General features: G+C 41.4%; 1 protein-coding gene across 1 annotated transcript; it reads right to left on the bottom strand.

Annotated features, from left to right (window-relative positions):
* Nucleotides 1-5146: 5146 nt before the first annotated feature.
* F3 (coagulation factor III, tissue factor) lies at nt 5147-19445 on the bottom strand. Its single transcript, XM_036765987.1, has 6 exons — nt 19155-19445; nt 17376-17487; nt 12120-12310; nt 9678-9856; nt 8428-8587; nt 5147-6270 (listed from the first exon to the last, which is right to left on the bottom strand). Exons 1-6 carry the CDS (start codon nt 19252-19254, stop codon nt 6134-6136), a joined length of 879 nt encoding a protein of 292 aa, XP_036621882.1. The 5' UTR covers nt 19255-19445; the 3' UTR covers nt 5147-6133.
* Nucleotides 19446-22037: the final 2592 nt, after the last annotated feature.

The following is a 22037-nucleotide window of genomic DNA, read 5'->3' as shown; positions in this document are numbered from 1 at the left end:
GAAGCAAGGTGAAGGGGCTGACAAGCTTACTTCAATCCATCATATAGACAGCATTCAGTTAGTTCAGGGGAGCATACAGACAGCATTCAGTTAGTTCAGGGGAAAAAGCCAGCATCCCGAACTTCAGAACATTCATTTAGTTCAGGGAAGAAAAAAAAAAGCCTCTGCTATACCAGACATGTAAACTAGGCCCTCCCTGGAGTTAGCCCTACCCCACCAAGGTTCCACACCTAACAGGGCTCTGGGCCTGGGGCCCAGTACCCAGCAAGGGTCAATGAGATAAACTGAGTCACTCAAAGAAAACAAAGGCCATTCTGCTTACATCTGGGTATGGCCCTTGAATAATTATTTTATTTTAATGTGGCCCTAAGATAACCTAAGGTTGGACAGCCCTGGTCTATCTATACCAAGGCACTAGAGACAGGAAGTTGAAACTTCACTTTCTTTACTTCTAATACATGTCTCAGTCTAACCCGGGTTCAGTCCACAAATTCATCTACTTCTCATGCTCTGATCAGACTGCTTGTCTTTGTTGGTATCAAATCTGGGGATTTTTCCTATCAAATTCTGCCTCCAAGATTCTGGCAGGTCTTAGCCCTGGCCCAGTAGAAGTACTGTGAACATGTACATCCTCTGGGATCGACTGCATTTCACTCGTGTTCAAGCTCAGTTGCTGGCTCCATCTCCTCCCTCTTCCCATGTCACAGTTTTACCATATTCCAATATATTAAACAAGCTTTAATAACATAATTTCTACCCCATTGAATGAGAATAGTCATAGGGTCATAGAATAGTCATAGAGCTCATCAAAGGGTCTCAGAGAACCTTGGGAATCTGCAGCTAGAAGGAAAGAAGAGGAGGAGGAAAGCAGAGGGACCCCAGATAATGACAGTACATTGAGGAAGGGGGTGGGGGTGGGAAGTGTTTCTGGTGTTGTCTTCCTGTTGGACATTGTAGGGGCCCAGATCTGGGAAAGCCTGTGCCGGTGGCTGCATTATAGAAATACCACAACCAGATAATCTCTTAACAAAACTTTTTATACTCCCTTCTGTAATTCAATAAGCTCTTTGTCTCAAGTAGCCTCATCTCATGTGAGCAGTGACCCTAGATAAGCACATAATTACATTCCTTTCAGGACATGCCTGTGGGTACCAAGCTCCATTGTCAAGAAGGAAGTCTGCCAAGCTGAAAATATAATCCTCCCCTCCTGTTCCCACTGTACTAGGAAGAGTCCTGAGCTTGGAGCCACAGGGCCTGAGTTTAAAACCTGGCTCTGCCTAGTGTAACCTGTATGACCTTGGGCAAGTCACTTAACCTCTAGGGGGCTTCAGTTACCTTACCTCCAAAAAACAGGGTTGGCCAAGATGACTTCTAAGATCCCTTTTGGTTCTAGATCCATGATCCTAAGAACTAGACCAGACCCACGTACGAGACTTTGCCCTGACCAGAAGTACTTGTAATATCCCATGACAAAAGATTGGAAGGATAGAAAGTCATTATGTGGCTGTCATGGAGGATTATAAATGAGTGGGCCAGGTGAGTGCAGAGTCAGAGGATCATATATTTGGAACTAGAGGCAAGTTTCTATATCATCTAGTGTAAAGCCTATTTTTTATATGTAAAGACCTACAAGCCCAGGGGTAAGGGGTCCCCTCTCCCATGAAAGGGTCCCAGGTTAGTACTTAGGCTATCCAGGCTCAGTGCAGAAAGAATCTAACCCCATAGAGGTGTTAATTGGCCCTTTTTGCACTCTCGTTCATTTACACCCATCCCAGATACACCCAGAAGCTCCAGAGAGATTTTTTTTTTAAATTTAGGAATGATTTTTTGTATAGTGTCTCCACAAAATGGATTAACAGAGTCCCCTCTAGAAAAGTACTCAAGGCACACAGTGGATTGGGGAAAGGACAGCCATTTATTTCTTCCACTACAAAAGAAGTGCTTAAGAAACTGAAGACTTACAGGTGTTTACTGCTAAATGCTTTTAAAAAACATGACATGGTAACTTATAACTCCTATTACACTCTCCTAGGAGGTTGATGCTTAAAACATTAAACAAGAAATGCTTTGTGGGACTGCTTAACAGTGTGTAGTTTCATTTCAGCTCTGCATTGCCTGAAAAATACACTTAAGCCTCATATTTTCTAGGGCATGGCTCATCTTCCTGGTGATGGTCATTTTCTCTACTGAGAAACATTATAATAGTTTCAAGAGGTTAGGTGGTGCCATGGATAGAGGGCGGGGCCTGGAGTCACAAGGACCTGAGTTCGATTCTGACCTCAGATCCTTATTAACTGTGTTATTATGTGTGTATTAAGTCACTTAATCCTTATTTGCCTTACTTCCTCATTTGTGAAATGGGGACGTACTGGAGAAGGAAATGGCAACCCACTCTAGTATCTTTGCCAAGAAAACCCCATGGACAAATCCACGGGGTCAAGAAGAGTCAGGCAGAAAGGGAAGTAATATGTAATAATGTAATAATAAGTGATAATGAAGAACAGAGTTAAGATTTGAATCTGTCTCCTAACTCGAAATCCAACTTTCTTTCTACTATACCAACGATTATATTTGTCCTGCAAACAGAGATCCATTTCAATGCATTGGACAGGACAGAAGAAATTTACCTTCTGTATCTTCTTCCAAGGCTGTCACTTACAGATTCAGTTACTCCTTTGTTGGGGGTAGCTAGATGCTACAGTGGAGAGCGTGCTGCGCCTGAAGTCATGAGGACCTGAGTTCAAATGTGGCCTCAGACCCTTATTAACTGGGGACCCCAAGCAAGTCACTTCACCCTGTTTGCCTCAGTTTCCTCATCTGTAAAATGAGTTGAAGAAGGAAATGGCAAACCATTCCAGTATCTTTGCCAAGAAAATCCCAAATGGGGTTAGGCAGAGTCAGACGTGACTGAAGTGACTCAACAACAACAACGAAAAAACTCCTTTGTTCCTGTTGACTGACTGAACGATCACAAATCCTACTGAAGGGCCCTGCCCCATTTGTAATCTCTGCCAAGGCTTTGTTACGCTTTCTTCACCTCTGAGACCTAGGGCTTTCTCATGCTGGAGCAAAAGAGTCTTTATCAACTTTTCACAAATACAATTGTCTACAAAACCTGTCACATTTTGGGATTGGTTTTATTGTATTAATAAAGTTATATTACAAGAAATAGAGAATGATATGATTAGACAGGCTTTTACATGGACAGAGAATATGCCCGTAATAGCATCTGTTATGCCAGATGTTTTCCTTAACAGGATTTACTGTAACCTGACTAATCAAAATGCTGTTACTATGAATCATCTCCAGAGACATAGAAATACATTTGTCACATATAGAAGTCATTACAATAGTTTTTTTAAAAAAGATTCTACCTAACGATACAAAATAAAATTAATATCCATTATTATGTATTTGAGTCAATAGGAACAGGATGGACTTGTGGTCTCATTGATATGGGGAACTCTCTGGTGAGGAAATTCCTTCTGCCAATGCAAGTTAGTGAGCACCTTCTCTGCAACTTGAAGTCTTAGAGAGACTTCTATATCTCACACGGCCAGCATATATCAGGGGTAGAACTTGAACCCAGGTCTTCCTGGCTTCAGGGTCCATGATATCATCATACTGCCTCTATTTGGGTCAAATAGCTTGAGAAAATTTTGTAATAGTTATATAGCCCTGGAATCCTTCAGAAGATTCTTCAAGTGTGAACTGAAAGGATAATGGAAAAGACAGAAGGTGGATAAGAGCAGGCTGTGGTCAAGGATAGCAGGAGGGGGATGGAAGGATGTCATTGAGGCTCGGAGGAGAGCTAATCACAGAGAGGATGAGTGGCAACAGATGGACAACCAGCATGATGCACTGATACCCCAAGATACAGAAGGTATAGGGACCTTAATATATATGGGGACATGCTTCATGCAAGATTTAGGAAAAAAAACTAACAACGAGTGAGAGTCCCATGAGGAAGAGAAAACCCAGAGTTCATGATCTGCGCTGGTAGAAGGAACATTCTGATGAAATTGTGGGTCACTCAGAGAATCAAAATATCTGTAGCAACGATGGGGCCCAGCCTGGTTTTAATTCAAAAGGGTTAATCTGCCATAATAAATCCAGCATAGCGCAGGCAAGTAACATGAGGGCATTTTAGAGGGAATGAAGTAAAAGGCGAGCTCTAGCTCTAGCCTCAGAGGACCTGGGTTCAAATCTTACCTCACATACCTATTACCTGGGTGACCTTGGGTAAGTCACTAAACTTTCTTGAGCCTTACTTTCCTCATCTGTGAAATGGGAAGGCTGAACTAGATGGCCTCCGCGAGGGTGGCGGCGGGGATGTCAATCTAGTTCTAGGTCTATGATCCTAAAAGCGAGCATCAAGAGAATTTGATTCTGTTCCGAACATGGCCCTTGGCTCACTGGATACCTTAAATATACTGTTTCTCAATTTCTCCCACTTTGGGGAAAATGCGTATCAGATTTATATTTCATGGAATGGGTAGAATGAGAGTGTGTGGAGTATATCGGAATATCTTAGCTTTTGTTTGTTGTTGTTAAGTCATGTCCCACTCTTCATGACCCCATTTGTGGTTTTCTTGGCAGAGATACTGGAGTGGTCTGCCATTTCCTTCTGTCTAGCCCTGTGCAAGATGCTAATGCTTGTCAGATTGGATTAAATATCCATGAGAATAAATGAGGGCAGGGCCTGGGATAGATTTAGTGCTAAAAGATGGTAAAAGCAATTTAGTACAACCCTCATTTTACAAACTGAGGAAATTGAGGCCCAAAGTGAAGTGGGAAAGGGAATGTAGCACTTAGTGTATACCAGGCGTTTTATAAATAATACCTGATTTTTATCCTTGTAACAACCCAGGGAGGTAGATGCTGTAAAAATGCTCATTTTATAGTTGAGGAAACTGAGGTCGAGTGACTTGCCCAGGATCACACAGCTAATAAGTGTCTGAGGCAACATTTGAACTCAGGTCTTCCTGACTGCAGGCCCTATGCCACTGAGCTACCAGCTGCCTCTGAAGACCTCTGTCTCCAAGCATCCTCTTTTTGAAGACTGATCATAAATGATTGAAAAGCAAAATAATATTTTACTTTCATCCCATTCACCTTTATTTATATAAAAGCATATTAAATAAATTACTGCAATATATACAAATATATATTATAGACATAAATAGAAAATCCCCAAATACAAAACCTTTCCATAAACACAGACAACACATATAATAGACACCGACCCTGAGGGCCTAAAGTACCTCAAATCATAACTGAGACAGTTCATTTATATAGTAGTCTTATTACAAAAATAGAATATCTGTCAAGTGTTTAAGCAACATTATTTAGGTCTGTTAAAGTGCTAAACCTTCTGGCATATTAGAATGGTGCCCAACACTCAGGCCACTGGTTTTAAAGTGTCCATAACAAATGTGTTCATGTCAGTCTGGTCCACATGCAGCATTTGTAGTAGTCCACAGTTGTGCTGATGTTTCCTTTAGGCAAGTGGAGAGTTTTCCTTCCCCTCGTGTCTATCTTTTCCTTTCCTGGACTTACAGAGTGGCAGAGAAAGGAAAAGGAAGAATGTGACCAGCACAAACACCACCAAGTCTTATTGTAAAAATGCATCTCTGAAAACCTCTGCCTTTCCAAACTTGCAGGATGCAGAAATCTAGATTGACACATGGTAGAAGCAGATCTATCCATGGCACGGGCTGCTTTCTTGCACGGTTTCGAATCAGCCTCTCACTGAGTCTTCCAAAATCCACTCAGTGCTTCAAAAGGCCTAGAGACCAGATTTCGACTTGCAAGATTACAGAGTCTAAAAATCTGACAAGTTCAGGAGTGATAGTGTTAAAAAAAAAATAAAGTAAAATTTGAGAAGCTGGCTGTACCATTCACTGATTTCCAAAATGGGTTAGGGAGATATCTAAACAGGAATGATGAGTGCAGTAAGAAACAGAAACAGGATTTTTTCCCCTTTGAACTCAAAGGCTACCTTCCCAAGCTCTACTATAGCAATTCTCCCCAGAGTTGTGTTGTCTTCTGAGTACCATCAGCTTTCCCATCACAGTAAGGTGCAGCTTCTGCAGTAGTCAACAGTGGTAGTATGGTAGTAAGGGTGTCTCCTTCATGCAACGTTAAGTGGTGTGTTTTCCTTCTTGTCCCGTTTAGCTCTTGCTTTGGAGCACTTGTATAGTGTCACCGAGAGGATGATGATAAGGATGATGATGACGAAAACTACAGCTCCAACTATGAAAAACAATTCTGAAAGGAAAAGAAAAGCATTATGGCTCAGGATCACAGTCAGCTTAGAGAAGTCCTTAAAAAAATCCGAATTTAAACACCAAATAAAATAGAAAAAATATTTCCATACATACACACGTCTATATATGCATATATCTATACATACGTACACACACACACACACACACATATATATATATATAGATAGATAAAATTTAGTATGTTTGTATATACACAAACACTCAGAACAAAAAAAGATTGTATATAAAACCATGGATCGCTATTATGTACAGCTTACTTAAAAACATACACACATATGTATATACAACATGTTATATATATGTATACACACATATATAATAAATTCAATATATAACTTTCAAGTCTTGCTTGCCTGATTCCTTCTAGCCTGCCTTATGTTCTCTTCTGTACATTAAAAAAAAGATACTTTAAATTCTTTCTTTCCTTTTTTTCTTCCTTTCTTTTCTTCCCTATTTCTATCTCTCCTTCCTCCCACTTACCATCCCTTTTTCCCAAACTGGCAAAAAAAACCAACCCAGAAACAAAAAGAAAGTTAGAATAGGCTTTCCCTGACACTCTCTATTCATGGCTGCCGCTGAGGACAGAGCTCAAAATTACTCCATTCTCCTTATGTCCAACCCAAACTTTACTTCCTTTACGATGAGGTCTGACCCCACTGGAAAAAGACTAGGATAAGTTACAATGACTACAATGGTAAAAAGCCTTGAGAGGGGACCTTGTGATTCGTTGTAAAGCACTTTGTATCTAGAAAGAATTTTTTAATGATACAGCAGGAAGGAAGAGGAACAATGTTACTCAGGATCCTGGGTCAGGTGCTGCAAGGGACCTTAGAGAGTCCAATGAGATTCCCCTCATTTTACAGAGGTGAAACTGAAGCCAGGTGACTTTGCCCAAAGTCACAAAGCTAGTGAGTGGCTGAGTCAGCACATGAACCCAGGTCCTTAGGCTCTACATTCAGCACAATGCTACCTAAGTCTTTGGACTTCATCCCTCTGCCAGAAGCAGTTAGCAACTGCGGAAAGGGTGGTCTAAGAATCCTTTGTAAAGGTTTGCTGAAATGAAAAAGGGAAAGAAATCCCTGGCTCCTTTTGTTTCCCTGATAGTACTTAAAGTGGGCCTATCCAGGTGTCATCTCCTCCATGAAACCTTCCCTCCTGGCCCCCCTCCTCTGAACACTCCCTCCAAGCTTCCTGAATTGACTCTCTCTTTCACTATGCGCAGAATTTACTCTCTCCTTTACTATGCATTTTTTAATTGTTTGCCTTAAGTCTCCTTTCCTCAGCTAGGCTGTAAGCCTTCCACTGCAGGGACAAGACCTGCCTTATATATCTTCATCTTCTGGTACTAATCAGCTTTTAAGCAAGGCTGTAGCTGCAGTAAGTTACAGTTTTTTATGCCTAGTTCTAAACTTACCTGGAGAAAATACTCAGAGAAAGCTCTGGTACCACCCAAATACAGGCACATATATGCAAAGAAATCTAGCCTAATGTTAATCCATCAACCAACCAGCCTATAGTAAGTGATTGCTGTGTCAGGTGCTGGGGAAATTGGGGGCTCTTAAACTGGGGTCTATGGGTAAATTACAGGGGGTTGGTGAATTTAAAAATATTTTTACAACTGTATTTGAATGAATTTGATTAACTTTGTAATCCTACGGATTTGATTTTATGCAAAGTCAGCTAGGTAGTTCAATGGATAGAGGGCTGGGCCTGAAACCAGGAAGACTAGAGAAAAAATCCAGCCTCAGACACTTACTAGCTATGTGACCCTGGCCAAGTCATTTATCCTTTGTCTGCCTCAGTTTCCTCATCTGTAAAGTGGGGGGATCATAAGAGCACCTAATTCATAGGGTTGTTGTGAGGATCAAATAAGATAATATATACATAAAGTGCTTAGCACTGTGAGTGGCACACAGTAGGTGTTTAATATAGAATTGTTCCCTTCCCCTGCTTCAGCCGACTGCTTGGATAGGTTCTTGACATAATAAAAGGTCAAGAACCCCAGCAGTAACAATCTCACAAAGAGCTTCCCTGGGGCCACAGAGGTAAAATTCAACCACAGAAATCATCCCTCCTTGAGTAGCTAACAAAGGCACCTCCTACACGAGACCTAGCTCCAATCTCAGAGCACACTCACCTTTAAACACAACTTTGTCTTGGCTGGTACATAGAATTGCACTTTCTGGACTCTTCTGCTTTGCTCTCCGAGATGGAATGACCGCCTGAACGTTGAAGCAATAACTTTCTCCTTTGTCCACTTCAATCAAAAATTCATTTGTGCCCGTATTTGCTGATTTCTGTTAACAGAGACAGATCACAAAAATTTAGAGCTGAAAGATCATTTAGTCTAACTGCCTTTATCTTACAGATGAGGAAACTGATGTTCAAAGATAGGGAAGTCATTAGCTCAAGGTCACACAAGGAGAAGGTAGCTAAGCCAGAGTTCTCAGTTAATTTTGTAGAAGTTTTTACTGCAGACAGACTAGCATAAAGTGGTGATTAGAATCTGATCTCTTAGTTCGGGTATTAATTTTCTTCCTTTACCAAGGCTAGTGTAGGATGAACACCTACACTTTATCTGATACTTGTGGTCCAGGTGTGTGCCAGGCAGGAGGGGCTGGCTCACGTCTAGGCATCCCCGGACTTTCATGGTTAACAAAAGAATAAAGTACTAAAGTGTGGAGGTTCTAGGCAAAGGTAGGTACCAAAGTGCCAAAGGGATCCCATCCAACTGAGGTCCTTGAAACCCCATTCTGAACCCCAAAAGGCTTCTCCAATAGAAAAACTTGTTCTGGGCTTTTCAATATGAACAAGAATTTTCCAGAGGTTGAGCAAAACAGGAAGGATCAATCTGTGGGATCCTCAGTGTGGGTGGGCAGGAATTCAAATTTTAGACCTTTGGACAAAGGAACTTTTTGACATGATCTAGCTCTAGTCCAACCCTCTAACTTTACAGATACAGAAATCAAAGCTGAGAGAGTTTAAAGCATGGTGGCAGTGGTAACAGAACTCAGGTGTCCCAACTTCGTCCATTACTCTGTTTACTATATACCATGTTCTTTCTTAACCAATTCCCATTTTGCTCCCCCTCAAAGGAGAGAAAATCTAGGCAGGTAGGTGGCACAGTGGTTAGAGTGTCAGACCTGGGGTTGGAAAGACCTAAGTTTAAATCCTGTCACTTAAAGTCACATAAATTTTGTTTCCTTGTTTATAAAATAAGGATACTGATAGCACTGTCTATGAGGCCAAAATGATATAATGCTTGTAAAGCATTTGCAAGCCTAAAACACTATATACATGCTAGCTATTACTAATATTTATTATTAATCTGCAATTTAAAAAGCCATAAAGGGCTCCAAAGTGAAGGGGGAAGGGGAAGAAACTCACCTTTCCAGTACTTGAAGCCCTCCAGTAATAAAGTGTGTAAGTTAGATCCTGGTTAAAAATCTGACGGAGGGTTTGGAAGGTCCCATTATGTCTAAATGATGTAATGGAATCTTGAACTGTCACTTTCAGCTTTGTATCATTTTGTTCGAAACTTTGAATTCTTGGCTGCCCAAGGTTTGCTGAAACAGAGAAGACAAGCATGATGGGAACCAGGGAATTGCAGTCAAAGTGAAAATCAGCTATCATTCGACTTTTAATCATCACCCCTCCTTGCAAAATACAGCTGCTTGGTGGTAAGGTAGGTAGGTCACAGCCAGGTAGATACTTGACTACATCATCAAAACTTTACCTTATCCCCCAGTATTAAGGCTCTTTGGTTAGGGCAGATCAGGGACAATATGAAAGGGAATTAATAGGGAATGGATCTGACATGGCTAAGTCCCACATCTGCTTTATGTTTTTATGTCAATGGAACCAATAGGCATTTGTGGGACCAATGACTCTCTTTACTATTATACCTCCGGAGACAGTTCAATTTAGTTCTGGACAATTGTTAGTTCTATTCATACACAGCACTGTATTCTGATCCAGAAGACTACAGTAGGCATAAGATTTGAGTATGAATATAACAATTCACTTTTAGGGGAAAGGGAAAAGGTTTTCCACTCCCCCAAATTCCCATAAATCTTCTTCTTTATCTCTTTTTATCTTGGTCACTTTTTTCCCCTCTATTTGGTTCTGTACTACACTTTATCATGATCTAGATGGCTCTCATCCACACCATACCAAACAATCACAGAATTTGGGAGTCATAAGGGATTTCAGTGACCACCTAGTCCAACCTACACTTGAAAAGAATCTCCACTAAAATAACATTCCCAACAAGTGGTTTACTTCCTTTGAAGGGTTCTAGGGAGAGGAATCCATCAAGCCCATTCCATTTTGGGATAGACTGGAAAGTTAGTAAAGTTTTTCTGACATTAAATCTAAATTTGCTAAGCTTCCATCTATTATTACACTTGTTATTCTTGTTTCTGCCACTTGGGGTCCGATTTCTCTTCCACATCCCTTCTTTGTGTATGTTACAACTAAATGTGAAGGAGAGCGAGGTCAGCCACAGGAGGATTGGTGCAAGGAATTGAGGAAGCAAAGTCTGTGAATAAGAAGGCTCAGTGGGGATATGAGAGCTGTCTTTAAGGATTCCAGGCTCTGTCACGTAGAAGAGGGCCAAATCTTGCTCTGCTTGGTCCCAAGGGTCAAGAGGGAAGAAGAGGAACAATGAGTAGGAGTCGCAAATTTGGACTATCCACTACCTTTGGGAGGTAGTGGGCTCCATCATCACTGGAAATCTTTGAGCAAAGGCTAACTGACCACCTACTATGTGCATGGTACAGAGGATTCTTTTTCAGATGTGATTTGGACTAGACAGTTTCTGAGATCCCCTCCAAATATAAGATTCTGTGACTCTGTCTTAATCTTTATATTTCCTTTTACTGAATACATATTTGTTTAGGATGAAAAAGTTAAGGTTGTGCTTTTTTTTAATATCATACTTCCAACTGAGTTGATAGATACTTAATGCAATAAGTAATAGGTAAAATAAAAAAAAGGGAAGCTGCAGCCTATTCATATAATAGATCTAACTTCATTTTTCCTTTAAATATTTCATTATTCTTTTTTAAAATTCAATTTTATTCTTTTCCAAGTTTTTTTTAAATTATTCAACTAAAGCCTCCTGTGACTTTTCATCATAGTATAAAGGTGACCCTATACTTTTGAAGGCAGCTATGCCAGGGGAACCCTGGCAGGCCACATCAAGCTGGAAATCCTCCAGAACGATTGCCTGATAGACTGTGTATGCCTGTTGTCCAAGAACTTAATGGGGCACTGGCCAGGCGTTGGTGCGAGAGGTTAGGAGGGAGAAGGGAGACAGTATCTATGATTTTACAGGGGAACTCTCAGTTTGGAAATTTCCCCCACCAATGCAGATCAGTGACTTGTCGATAACTTACAAGCTTAGAGAATTGCCTGGGGCGGGGGCGGGGGGTGCGTTGCAGGGAGGTGGGGTGTACTGAGAGGTTAAGCTACTTGCCCACGATCCCAGACTTAGTATAGGACTATACTTAGGAGGTCCTCCTGATTCCAAAGGTAGCCCTCTATCTGCTAGACCATGCTGTCTCTTCCAAAGCCCAGCCCTGCTAAATTTGGAAAGGCTGATCACCAGAGGGCTGGCCTCGGAAAGCATGATTTTTTTCTGTCACAGTAACTCATGACAGCTGCATCCAGAGTCATTGAGGGGTCAAAATTTCCATCCAGAGTGGGAGTACCAGTTTTACTGACAGGAACTCAAGAGAAACCTTATTTGTGATGGTGCTCATTGGAGTGCCAAAGTATTTAACTAAAATTCACATAATAAATTCAGCCCCGCTCTCCCTTACTTACTATCCACGTAAGGTATGAAGTAGGGTGCATTAGCATGCAGGGATTCTTCGGGATCCCCGTCTGACTTTTCTGGTTTTTCAGAAAGGATTCGAGCAATATATGTTTCCCTTACATTTTTCATCTCATCTGTGAGATCGCATTCTGTTTTTTTAATTTGAAAACATTTCTTTTTCCAATCTCCCCATCTGGTACTAAAAAAAGAAAGAAAAAAAAAGTGGTGATAAGAGAGAGAACATTACTTGTTTGCTTCCAAAAGGATGTGTGTGTGTGTGTGTGTGTGTGTGTGTGTGTGTGTGTGTGTTAGCTGCTGTATTGTGAAATTGGGCTGCCAATAGCTACAAAGGAAAAGAACAATTTTCTACAGTAATCCAACTATATTACCTCTATAATCCCATCTATTTCAGTCGAAATTGGGACTAGTGGCAGACTACCTATGGCACAACAAAGGAAACTTTTAAAATATTCTATTTTACAAATGCATATATGATAATTTTAATTATATGACATTCACAGGTCTTGATCTTTGCTAATTTCAGGTATGCATGATAACAGAGCATAAAACCAATGTTGTCCACCCATGGTGGGGTGGCAGTGCAATTCTTCAACTGTGCCTGGGGCAGACAATCAACAAATACAGAATGTTAAGGGGAATGGGAGAGATCCCGGAAATTTTCTAGTGCTGTCCTATTTTTATAAAAGAGGAAATCTCTGAGAAAAGAGGGAAGTGATAAGCAGAGTTCATCGAGTTCACCCAGCTAATAAATGGTGGGGTCAGAATTTGAACCCAGGTATTTTGACTCTAGTCAAATGCCTTCTCTTGGCTCTGCTGGCAATCAAGGCTTCTTAGGCATTCATGCGTGACCCTCAAGCTCCCAAACTAGCTAGGGTATTTAATTCTATTCTTTAGAAATGAGATAGTCTCATCTAATATTACATCTCGTTAGGAAAAATACAGTCCATGTCTCATACTTATTCTTTCTTTTACACGTGCAGGGTGAGAGTGTTCTCTTGTTGAAAAATACTTACCAGTAAGAATATAACTGACATATTACTAATAAAGCCCAAGAGCCTAGAAGGCTACTAGACAAATCATTTATCTTAAGGCGCGTGAATGGAAGGGTGAGATTGATAGAGTTCCTATCGAAATGGAAAATCTTACAATCTTTGTACTTTAAAATCAGGACACAGTTCATAACTGTGAACTTGAGGGTTTTTTTTGTTTTTGTTTTTTACTCAGATGTCCAATCACATGCTGAATAACTATTAAAATGTTAATGCGTTTTCAGAAAACAACCACACCAGCTAGCTAGATTTAGTTTCCTAAGCCTAGGCATGAAGACAATAGATAACACGTTCTCTTAGAGCTGAGCCAAACAGGATGGGAAGCTAATTTACTCAGTTTCATTTTTAAATATACAAAGATACTCAGATTGGTTTAGAAACATCTCTTTATTCCTTGTATCTTTCTTATGGGATCGTAGACTTAGAGATAAAGGAGACTTTAGAGATCTTTGAGTATAAGATCTCATTTTAGAAAGGAGAAAACTGAGGCAGAGAAAAGTAAATGACACACCCAAGGTCACAAAGCTAATAAGTGCCAAATCGGAATTCAAACCCGGGTCTTCTGACTCCAAATCTGCCATTCTTTCTACTACAGGACATGCTGAAACTCAATGAGACTTTTTCAGCCAAACCAGAATGGTGAAAATGTACTAAATGCATTTAGAAAATAGTTTGCTATCTCAAAATGAAGGTGTGATAATGATAGATAATTCCTTTTTATAATACTTTGGCAAGTATGTAAAATATGGATGAGGCAAGGGGGATTCAATATATCTTCAGAGCAAACATTTAATATTTCAAGCTAATTTGGATTAAAATATATTAACAGAACTCATAAATGCCAGTTTGGAGAGAGGAATATATGGAATCCCTTCAGAATAAAGGGGCAAGAGCAGAGATATTTTAGAATGAGAGAAGAAATTGAATGTATTTTCATACTGAGAAATTATTGCTTATAATAAGTATATCTGGTAAAAACACAATTATACATCTGATGAAAAATACCACCAGCATCATTTTTTTTCTCTTGGAATCCTCACTGAGATCATAGGGAAACATCATCTGAGAAAAGTAACCTGGCCCTGCCACTTCTGCCCACCCTAACCACGGGAACTGGGAAGTCTCATCCAAAAGAAGGCTAAGCCAGCAGTTAAACTAAGGCAGCCTGAATCCTGTGATCACACATGGTCACACACACACACACACACACACACACACACACACACACACAGCCATTTAGCCAACCTGGAGATGGACAGCTATCTCAATTTAAAGAGTATCTAGGTTTTTTTTTCTTAGTAAAACCTTACTAATTATTTAAATTAGGAGAAAGACTCATCTGAATGAGTAGAAATTCTGAAACGGATACTCATTTACAACCAATTTTTCATTTGCAAATCAACTCAGAATGCCTTTTCCCTTAGAAACAATGTTCTAGTTTGCTAGGCTAGATCATTAAAGTCTATTTAAATAAGGAAGGATAGCAATAATATCTTTCTGGAAACTACCATGTCTGATCATGTTTCTGTGGGGAAAAATCTGTTCTCAATTGTTACTTGGACACAAAATCACAGAATTTGAAAGTTGGGAGGGACTTCAGTGGCCATCTAATCCAATTCATACACTAAAGGAATTCGCCACTTTCACATACTGAATAAATGGCCACACATGTAGCCCCAATTGCAATAAGAAAGGGCAGTGAGGAACAGTGGGAGGAGTACTAGTTCTGGAGTCAGAGGATCTGGGCTCATTCAAATTCCCCCTTTGACACTAGTTGCGTGACCCTGGGTAACTATTTAATCCTTCTGAGCATCTAAAAGATGAGAGGGTCAGACTAGATGACTTCTGAGCTCTCTTCTAGCTCTTGGGCTACAAATCTATGATTTCTGTCTGCTGTTTCAAGGTAAATACATGGGCTCCTCTAACTCTAAGCCACTGGCAAGGCTTCCAATGGTCTCAGGAACATGATGGAGACTAGGAATCTCGGAGCTGCAGTTTAGAAAGATGAGAGAACAGGGATGGAGGCTGGGAATCTGGGAGCTAGGGTTTAGAAAGTCTGAGAACTAGGAAGACAGATGGAAGTTAGGAATCTGGGAGCTAGGACTTGGAAAGTTGGGAGGAATTATGGCAGGCTGGAATCTCAGAAGGAAGAGGAGGGTACTGTGGCACCAGTAAACCCTCCCTCCTCCCTTTCCCCACCCAATTCTCTATCCCACCACAGTAGACCCTGGCACAGGAGCAAGGTATAAAGCAGGGGAGAGTCAGGGTTCCAGAGAGGAAGAATGGGATTTTCAATAGGAAATGGGGATCAGGGAGGAGTTTGAAAAATGGAAGAGAAATCTGTAAGAGCAAGATGTAAGGAAGATAGGCAAAAGCAAGGCATTTACAAACTGGAGTCTACATTTTAAAGGTATTTTTATTATTTTAGTTGTATACCATAGTTGCTGGCAAAGGCCTGCTTTTTATAAGTTAAAAATTCACCTATGTACATTTTCCTCTGCAAACGAGTTCTGCTAAGGAACTTTTAAAGTATATTCTTCGAAGTTGATAAATGACCTCTTCTTCTATCATAGTGTTTATGCTATTAATTTTCATAGTAAAGCATTTCCTTATGAAGAGTTAGCACAAAGGCAGATTTCAGCTCAGGCTTAGTGAGATTTTTCACAGATTGTGAATTACTGAAAGCCAATCCAATGGATTTCCTCTCAACTGGTATTGTCTTGAATGACAAAATTGTCTGCTGTCTCAGATGCAGAATTCACCCTGGCAAGTTTTAGCTTCTTTTTCCTATTTCTCTTTTTTTAAAAAATATAGAAGATGACACAAAAACATTTAAAAGTCTGCCTTTCTCCTCTACCATTTCCCTTGTGAAATACTGGTGAACAACAAAAAAAATTGTTGCCACCATTCTGGCACTGGTGTGGTCAAGGAGAATTGTATCCCTACTGCTTTCAAAAGCATCAGCATAAACTAAAAATGGCACCTTTAATTTTAACTGATGACACTTTTACGCCTTTGTAAAATTACTGGAAAGAAAGTATCATCTTCCCATAATTCTTTTGGAACATTTTAGAAGGAAAGTGAAGGGGAAAAAAAACAAAAAAAAAAACAAAGAAAAGAAAATACTAGTCATGTTGCTAGAAGTATGGTTGAGTTTATTTTAAATAGAGTAGAGAGGTATGTTTCTGAATACTCTATGTTTCCATATACAAAAATTCGTGACTGCTTGGGCAAGCCTATCAATCATAATCATAGCCCTCTGCACTAGCCTCTCCAGTTCGATCTTCTACCAGTCTCTTTCTGCCGGGCATATTTAGTCATTTACCTGGCACATTCAAAAGACATGCCCTGCAATGAATGCTCTAGATTTGCAGAGTATAAACATTTATGAATCAAACACTGCCCCAGGTGATTTAAACATTCTAAGTACTGGCTCCCTCCCTTCCTTATGGCTTACACCTTGCCCCAAAGTCTAGACTGTTACCCAAAGAAGGGGAATTCATGCATATCAGGTAGACTAGATGTCATTGCTCTTATAAGACTAATACTGAATCAGTGCCTCCATTACCTACTGGCAAATATTTCCCTTTCCACAACTCTCAATCCAATCTATGAAATTTGCGATCGTCCCCAAAACAAGAATTATTCAAGTACTATTAAAATTAGTTAGAGTATATTAGTTAGGGTATATTAAAATTATCTGCCAGCTTCTGTAAGCCCCTTTCTCCTTGTCTATTACATTCTTTATTCTCAAAGCAGCTTCACATTCTTGATAAAGTTGTGGGGTGTGTCAAAAACCCCAGAGAATGCTCTCTTCTTGGTCATGTATTTCAGGGCCCTCAGAGAGCAGTCATCTTTATTTACCCCCCATATTGAATACAGAGAAATGGCACCTAAGCAGGTCAGTGGCTAGAGTGTTAATTTCGGAATCAGAAAGCTCAGAGTCCAAATCTTGCCTCCGATAGGTATTATTGTATGACCCTGGGCAAGTCACTGAGTCCATCTAGCCCTCTGTTTCTTCATCTGCGAAACAGGGATAATAATAGCAGCACCTACCTCACGGAGTTGTGAGGATTAGCTGAATCGGCATGTGTAACTGCTTTGTAAATGTTAAAGAGCTATATAAATGCTAGCTAGCTTTTATTAAATGGTGACATCCCAGAAATCTTGTTTTTTACCAAGATGTCTACTTACCTTATCTCAACTGAGTAGACATAATTGACTGGTTTGGGCTCCCACTCCAATATGGTCTTGAAATCGATGGATTTCCAGGTTATGTTATGTGCTAACACTATATCTGAAGTACCTGTGCACACACAAGAAAGAATGGCCATTATTTTAGTGATTCTAACGATTAGCGCAGCTTCACTAACTGAATATAGACTTAAATGCTTTCTGTTTGATAAGCACAAAATGCCCTTAAGATTTTCCTCTTTAAATCCTACAGAATCAGATTTTTTTTTTAAATTGGTAATTTTTTTTTCCTTATTGACATGCAGAATATCCCTGTCCTAATCCTATGCTTGGTTCAAGGTAAGCTGTTTATCTAACAATTGATTTATGCCATAATCCATAAAAATATACAAGGAACTTATCTGTCAGAAAAAAGTGCAACAGGTAAAGTCCCTACCTATACTTGGGTGCTTGAAAATTCAAAATAAAAAAAAATAACACCAAGATTTTGCTTCTGTAACTCAGTTTGTAACCAAAATAGAAATTCTATCTTGGCTGGAACTCACACCTTCAAATGATCATTGATTTTGAGTTGGAAGAGACATAAGAGGTTCTTTTGTTCAATTTCCTCATTTTACACATGAGGAAAATGAGTCTCCAATCTATGGGGTAACTTGCTCAAGGTCACACTGGTGCTAAGCGGCAGAGTTGGAATCTAAGCTGCCCTGTACCACCCTTTCTCTGCTGGAGCTGTTATTACAGCTGAAGAAGAAAAAAGAAAAAGAAATGAAAAGGATTGTAAAGACCTTGTGTGTAAGGATTTAGGATTAAAAGAAACCCAAACTCATCAATTCTTGTCTCAATTAGATAAACATGGCAGTGAGATATCTAGAGCATCAATAGGGATGCTAGCAGGAGCAGGCTTGACATAGACATTCAGAACTTATCATAAATACATTAGATACGTTTCTATCCTTTACTACAGAAACTAGTTATTTCATTACTTAACTCCAGAAAAAAACCAGTGCGGATATGTGTTATGCACAATACTGTTCTTGCTCTAAGATTTTGCAACTTGATTCCTCTCTGTTCTCACACTGGAAATAATGAAGCAAATCACCCATTCTTCATCACACTCAAGGTACTCTCCAAGATTTTAAGTTTGACAGTGAAGTGGTTCACATGATGTTCTTGAAAGGCAATAACACCGCCCGCCCATGAGCAGAACAGTGCTGTAGACCCCCCAGACTTAATCAGCTTCTGAGAACCTTAAAAGGAAAAGTTGGCAGAGCTTGAGAGTGGGTATGAGAAAGTCCAGTTCTTGGGAAAAACCCTGGATCAAAGAGTTAACAATTGAGTGCAAGATTCGAGTCGGGCCCCAAGCCATCAGAAGAGAGTTGCTCCAGGCTTGGAATCCAACCTGCCAGCCTAGCCACCGGAACGACACAGCATCGGAAATGAGCAAAAATACAGAATTGGGCAACTAGCAAGCTTCCATTTTCAGATCTCATTTACCGGAGTCAGGCCACGGGCTACGGATGGCCCAGAGACAGCGGCACTGCCCAACCCAGCCGCTGCAGTTGGCCCTTCAGCCTCCCAGGTAAAGGTCCTGACCGCGCCTCCAACAGCCAGGGACCATTCCTGGGGCTGGACCGAGTCCATAGGTGAGTTTCCGGCGCGCGGGTCGATCCCTCCGCCTGGAGCACCAGAGCGCGCCGGGCTCCTGGTCCTCCGTGCGCTCTCCACGCGCTGCTGCGGGGCAATGAGCCCCGGCCCGAAAAGGCACTGGTAGGCACTCACCTGTAGCCAAGGACACCTGGACGAGGAGGAGGAAGCCAAGCAGGACCGTCCGGACAGAAGCCGCGGCGGCCACCAGGACGCAAAGGTTGGGGGGCGCCATTGTAGTGAGTTTGTGTCGCGGGGTAGCCCTTGTGATGTTCCCGGGAGGCTAACGTGAAGGACGAGAGCTCTACAAGATGTGTGCTCGTCTAGGGTGGGGGCCTCGCTGCTCTTTGCCTCCTGGGAGCCTTGTGTATGAGGGTCGCATCTTGGCTTCTCAATATAAAGGCTTGGAAGGGAGCACTCCCTCTCCTCCTCCCTCTCCCGCCTCTTTGGAAGTTGTCCGGCCCCTTTTCTGGGCTTGCCTGAGACGCTGTGTTCGGACCACTTCCACACCCCTCAAATAGGCCCCCACATGGTTTAGGTGGGCGGCCTCTCCTCATCTCCCACACCCCTGCCCCGCCTCCTACCCCTGGGGCCCCAATAGGCAAGGGATCGGTGACTCACCAGCCGTGATTCAATAATCGTGGAGAGAGTCAGCCAAAAATTCCATGCAGCCTCAGCTACTACTCCGGTACTTGTAGAAGACGTTGCGCGTTCTACAGGCTGTGCTCCTGCCGAGAACTGAGAACCAGCCGGAGCCCCTGATTCCTAGGTGCCCAGCCCGGGGTGGGCAGCAGTGGCCATCTTCCCAGGCCCGGAGAAAAGAGAAGGGGAATTCCGCCTTTTGGAGGAGGCTAATTGGTTGTTGTCGATCAGTCGTGTCCGACTCTTCTTGACCCAGTGGACCATAGCACGCCAATGCTATCCAGGGGGTTTTCTTGGCAAAGATACCGGAGTGGTTTACCATTTCTTTCTCCTAATTATTTGGAGGCTAATTTCTGACCAGTTAGAGGCAACTAGTTGCGCAGAGAGACAGGATTATTAACTGCTTAATAAAAGGAGCCTGATCTCTCCTGCCTGAGTTAGGGCACGGATTTCCCAGGCTCATTAAATCCTTTGACCGCCAAAGTACTGTAATACCACAATAATATGTACAGTTGAACAAGAAAGAACTTAGCAGACTGTAGCATCTGTTCACAGTCATGAATCAGTAGCAAACATGTGCTTTACTCAAACGCTAAAACAGGCCAGCTGTTTGAAGGATGTTTAATGAGAATAGTGACCACGAGACAGCCACTAGTGACTGGCTTGTTCTCACGTTGAAAGAGCCATCTGTGAGATCCAGAGTCACTGAGCTGTCTAGAGCTCAGGAGGACTGTTCAGCCACTGAGGTTCCTTCCAACTCTTCAGATGGGTAATTCTGTGAGGTGTGACGAGTCCTGAGAAACGAAACTTAAATGGAAAAATTATCAGAACTAAATGCCACTCACAGGATTTAAGCTCTGGTTTCCACCTATGGCTTTCTAAAAGTCCCTGGGCTCTTCAGGAAACTTCCACCAAAAAGATGCTGTAGAAAAGAGCTTAGGAGTCTAGGCTGTAAGTCCTTAGACACATCATTTTACGTCTGTGGGGATTCCAGATTTCGCCGCTAGGTGGCGGGGTGGTTAGAGTGTTGAATTCGGAGTAAGAAATAAATCCAATCCTGCCTCGGGATTTATTAGAGATGTGACCCCCCCCCTCCCCCGCCACCTCTCCCCAAGCCCCACCCTCAGATTCCTCCTTTGTAAAATGAGGATAATAATAGCTTCTACCACACAAGGGTGTTTGTGAGGAGCAAATGAAATAGCATGTAAAAACCCTTTGCAAAGAGCTATGTATTTTTACAAGCTAGCAAAATATTTTACATATATCATTATCTCATTTAATCCTCACAGCCATCCTGTGTGGTAGGTGCTATTACCCCCATTTTACAGGTGAGAAAACAGGCTGAGATCCCGTAAGTGACTCTCCCAGGGTCAAACAGCTAGGAAGTGCCAGGCAGGATTTGAATTTAGGTCTTCCTGATTCCAAATCTGCTGGCCACCTGTAAAATTAAACTTAGAATGGATGGATATGGCAGGAAGACAGACTTCAGGAAGCTCTGTGTGGAAAAACTTCCTTTCAGCTGTTGAGTCCAACTCTTCATGATTTCATTTGGGTTTTCCTTGGCAAAGATACTGGAGTGGTTTGCCATTTTCTTCTCCAGCCCACTTTACAGATGAGGAAAGGGAGGCAAACAAGGTTAAGTAACTTGCCCAGGGTCACACAGCTAGTGACCGTCTGAGGGCAGATTTGAACTCAGGTCCTCCTGAGTCCAGCCCAGAGCTCTATCCACTGTACCAGGTAGGTGCAAAAATGTAATAGGGGTGAGTGGATATTTCTCAGTACTGGAGGCTAGGTTCTCACTGGTCAGGAATGTTATTAGAGGAGCTTACTTCCTGATCAGGTCAAATTGAACTAGATACTCTCTGAGGTTCCTTCCATTGCTAAGATTCTGGGATTCTGTGCCTATGCAGTCTCTAATATTCTCCAAATTCTTCCTTCCCACCCTTTTTTTGGAGAGCTTATGCCCACATTTTGCTATGTGACAGGTTCATTCTCTGTGCTGTTTTACAATGCTAAATCCATCTTAAAAGCAACAATACAAAAAAGAACCCATCCATTAAGCACACGCTGCATGCATGGTGTACCTGTTCTTTACTGTTCTTTACTGGGTCAGTTGAAATATCCTGTGATTTTTCTTGGGCTTCTGCCTGCTGTTAGTGAACTGGAGAGAGCTTGCTATTTTAATGTATTTAACTATTTAACATGTCATTTTCAAAGCTGTCCTGCCTGTCTGTGATTCCTTCTAGCCTTCCTTCTGTTCTCTATTTTTCGAGGGGTGGGATAGGGAAGAACCCTATCCTTATCCCTTTTCTCCCTCCCACCTCCAAATTGAAGAAAAAGAAAAACAAAACTCTTGTAACCGATAGTGATGCTCAA

This window comes from Trichosurus vulpecula, chromosome 7 (assembly GCF_011100635.1).
Source record: "Trichosurus vulpecula isolate mTriVul1 chromosome 7, mTriVul1.pri, whole genome shotgun sequence".
NCBI classification, from domain to species: domain Eukaryota; kingdom Metazoa; phylum Chordata; class Mammalia; order Diprotodontia; family Phalangeridae; genus Trichosurus; species Trichosurus vulpecula.
Note: the sequence above shows the minus strand (reverse complement) of the source record. Positions and strands in the feature narration are given on the sequence as shown.

Coding starts and splice junctions, on each gene's coding strand:
- F3 (XM_036765987.1), bottom strand. CDS start 19,254: ATGGCGCCCCCCAACCTTTGCGTCCTGGTGGCCGCCGCGGCTTCTGTC. Junction 17,488..19,154: donor CCAGGTGTCCTTGGCTACAG/GTGAGTGCCTAC, acceptor GTGTGTGCACAG/GTACTTCAGATATAGTGTTA. Junction 6,271..8,427: donor AGACAAAGTTGTGTTTAAAG/GTGAGTGTGCTC, acceptor TTTTCCTTTCAG/AATTGTTTTTCATAGTTGGA.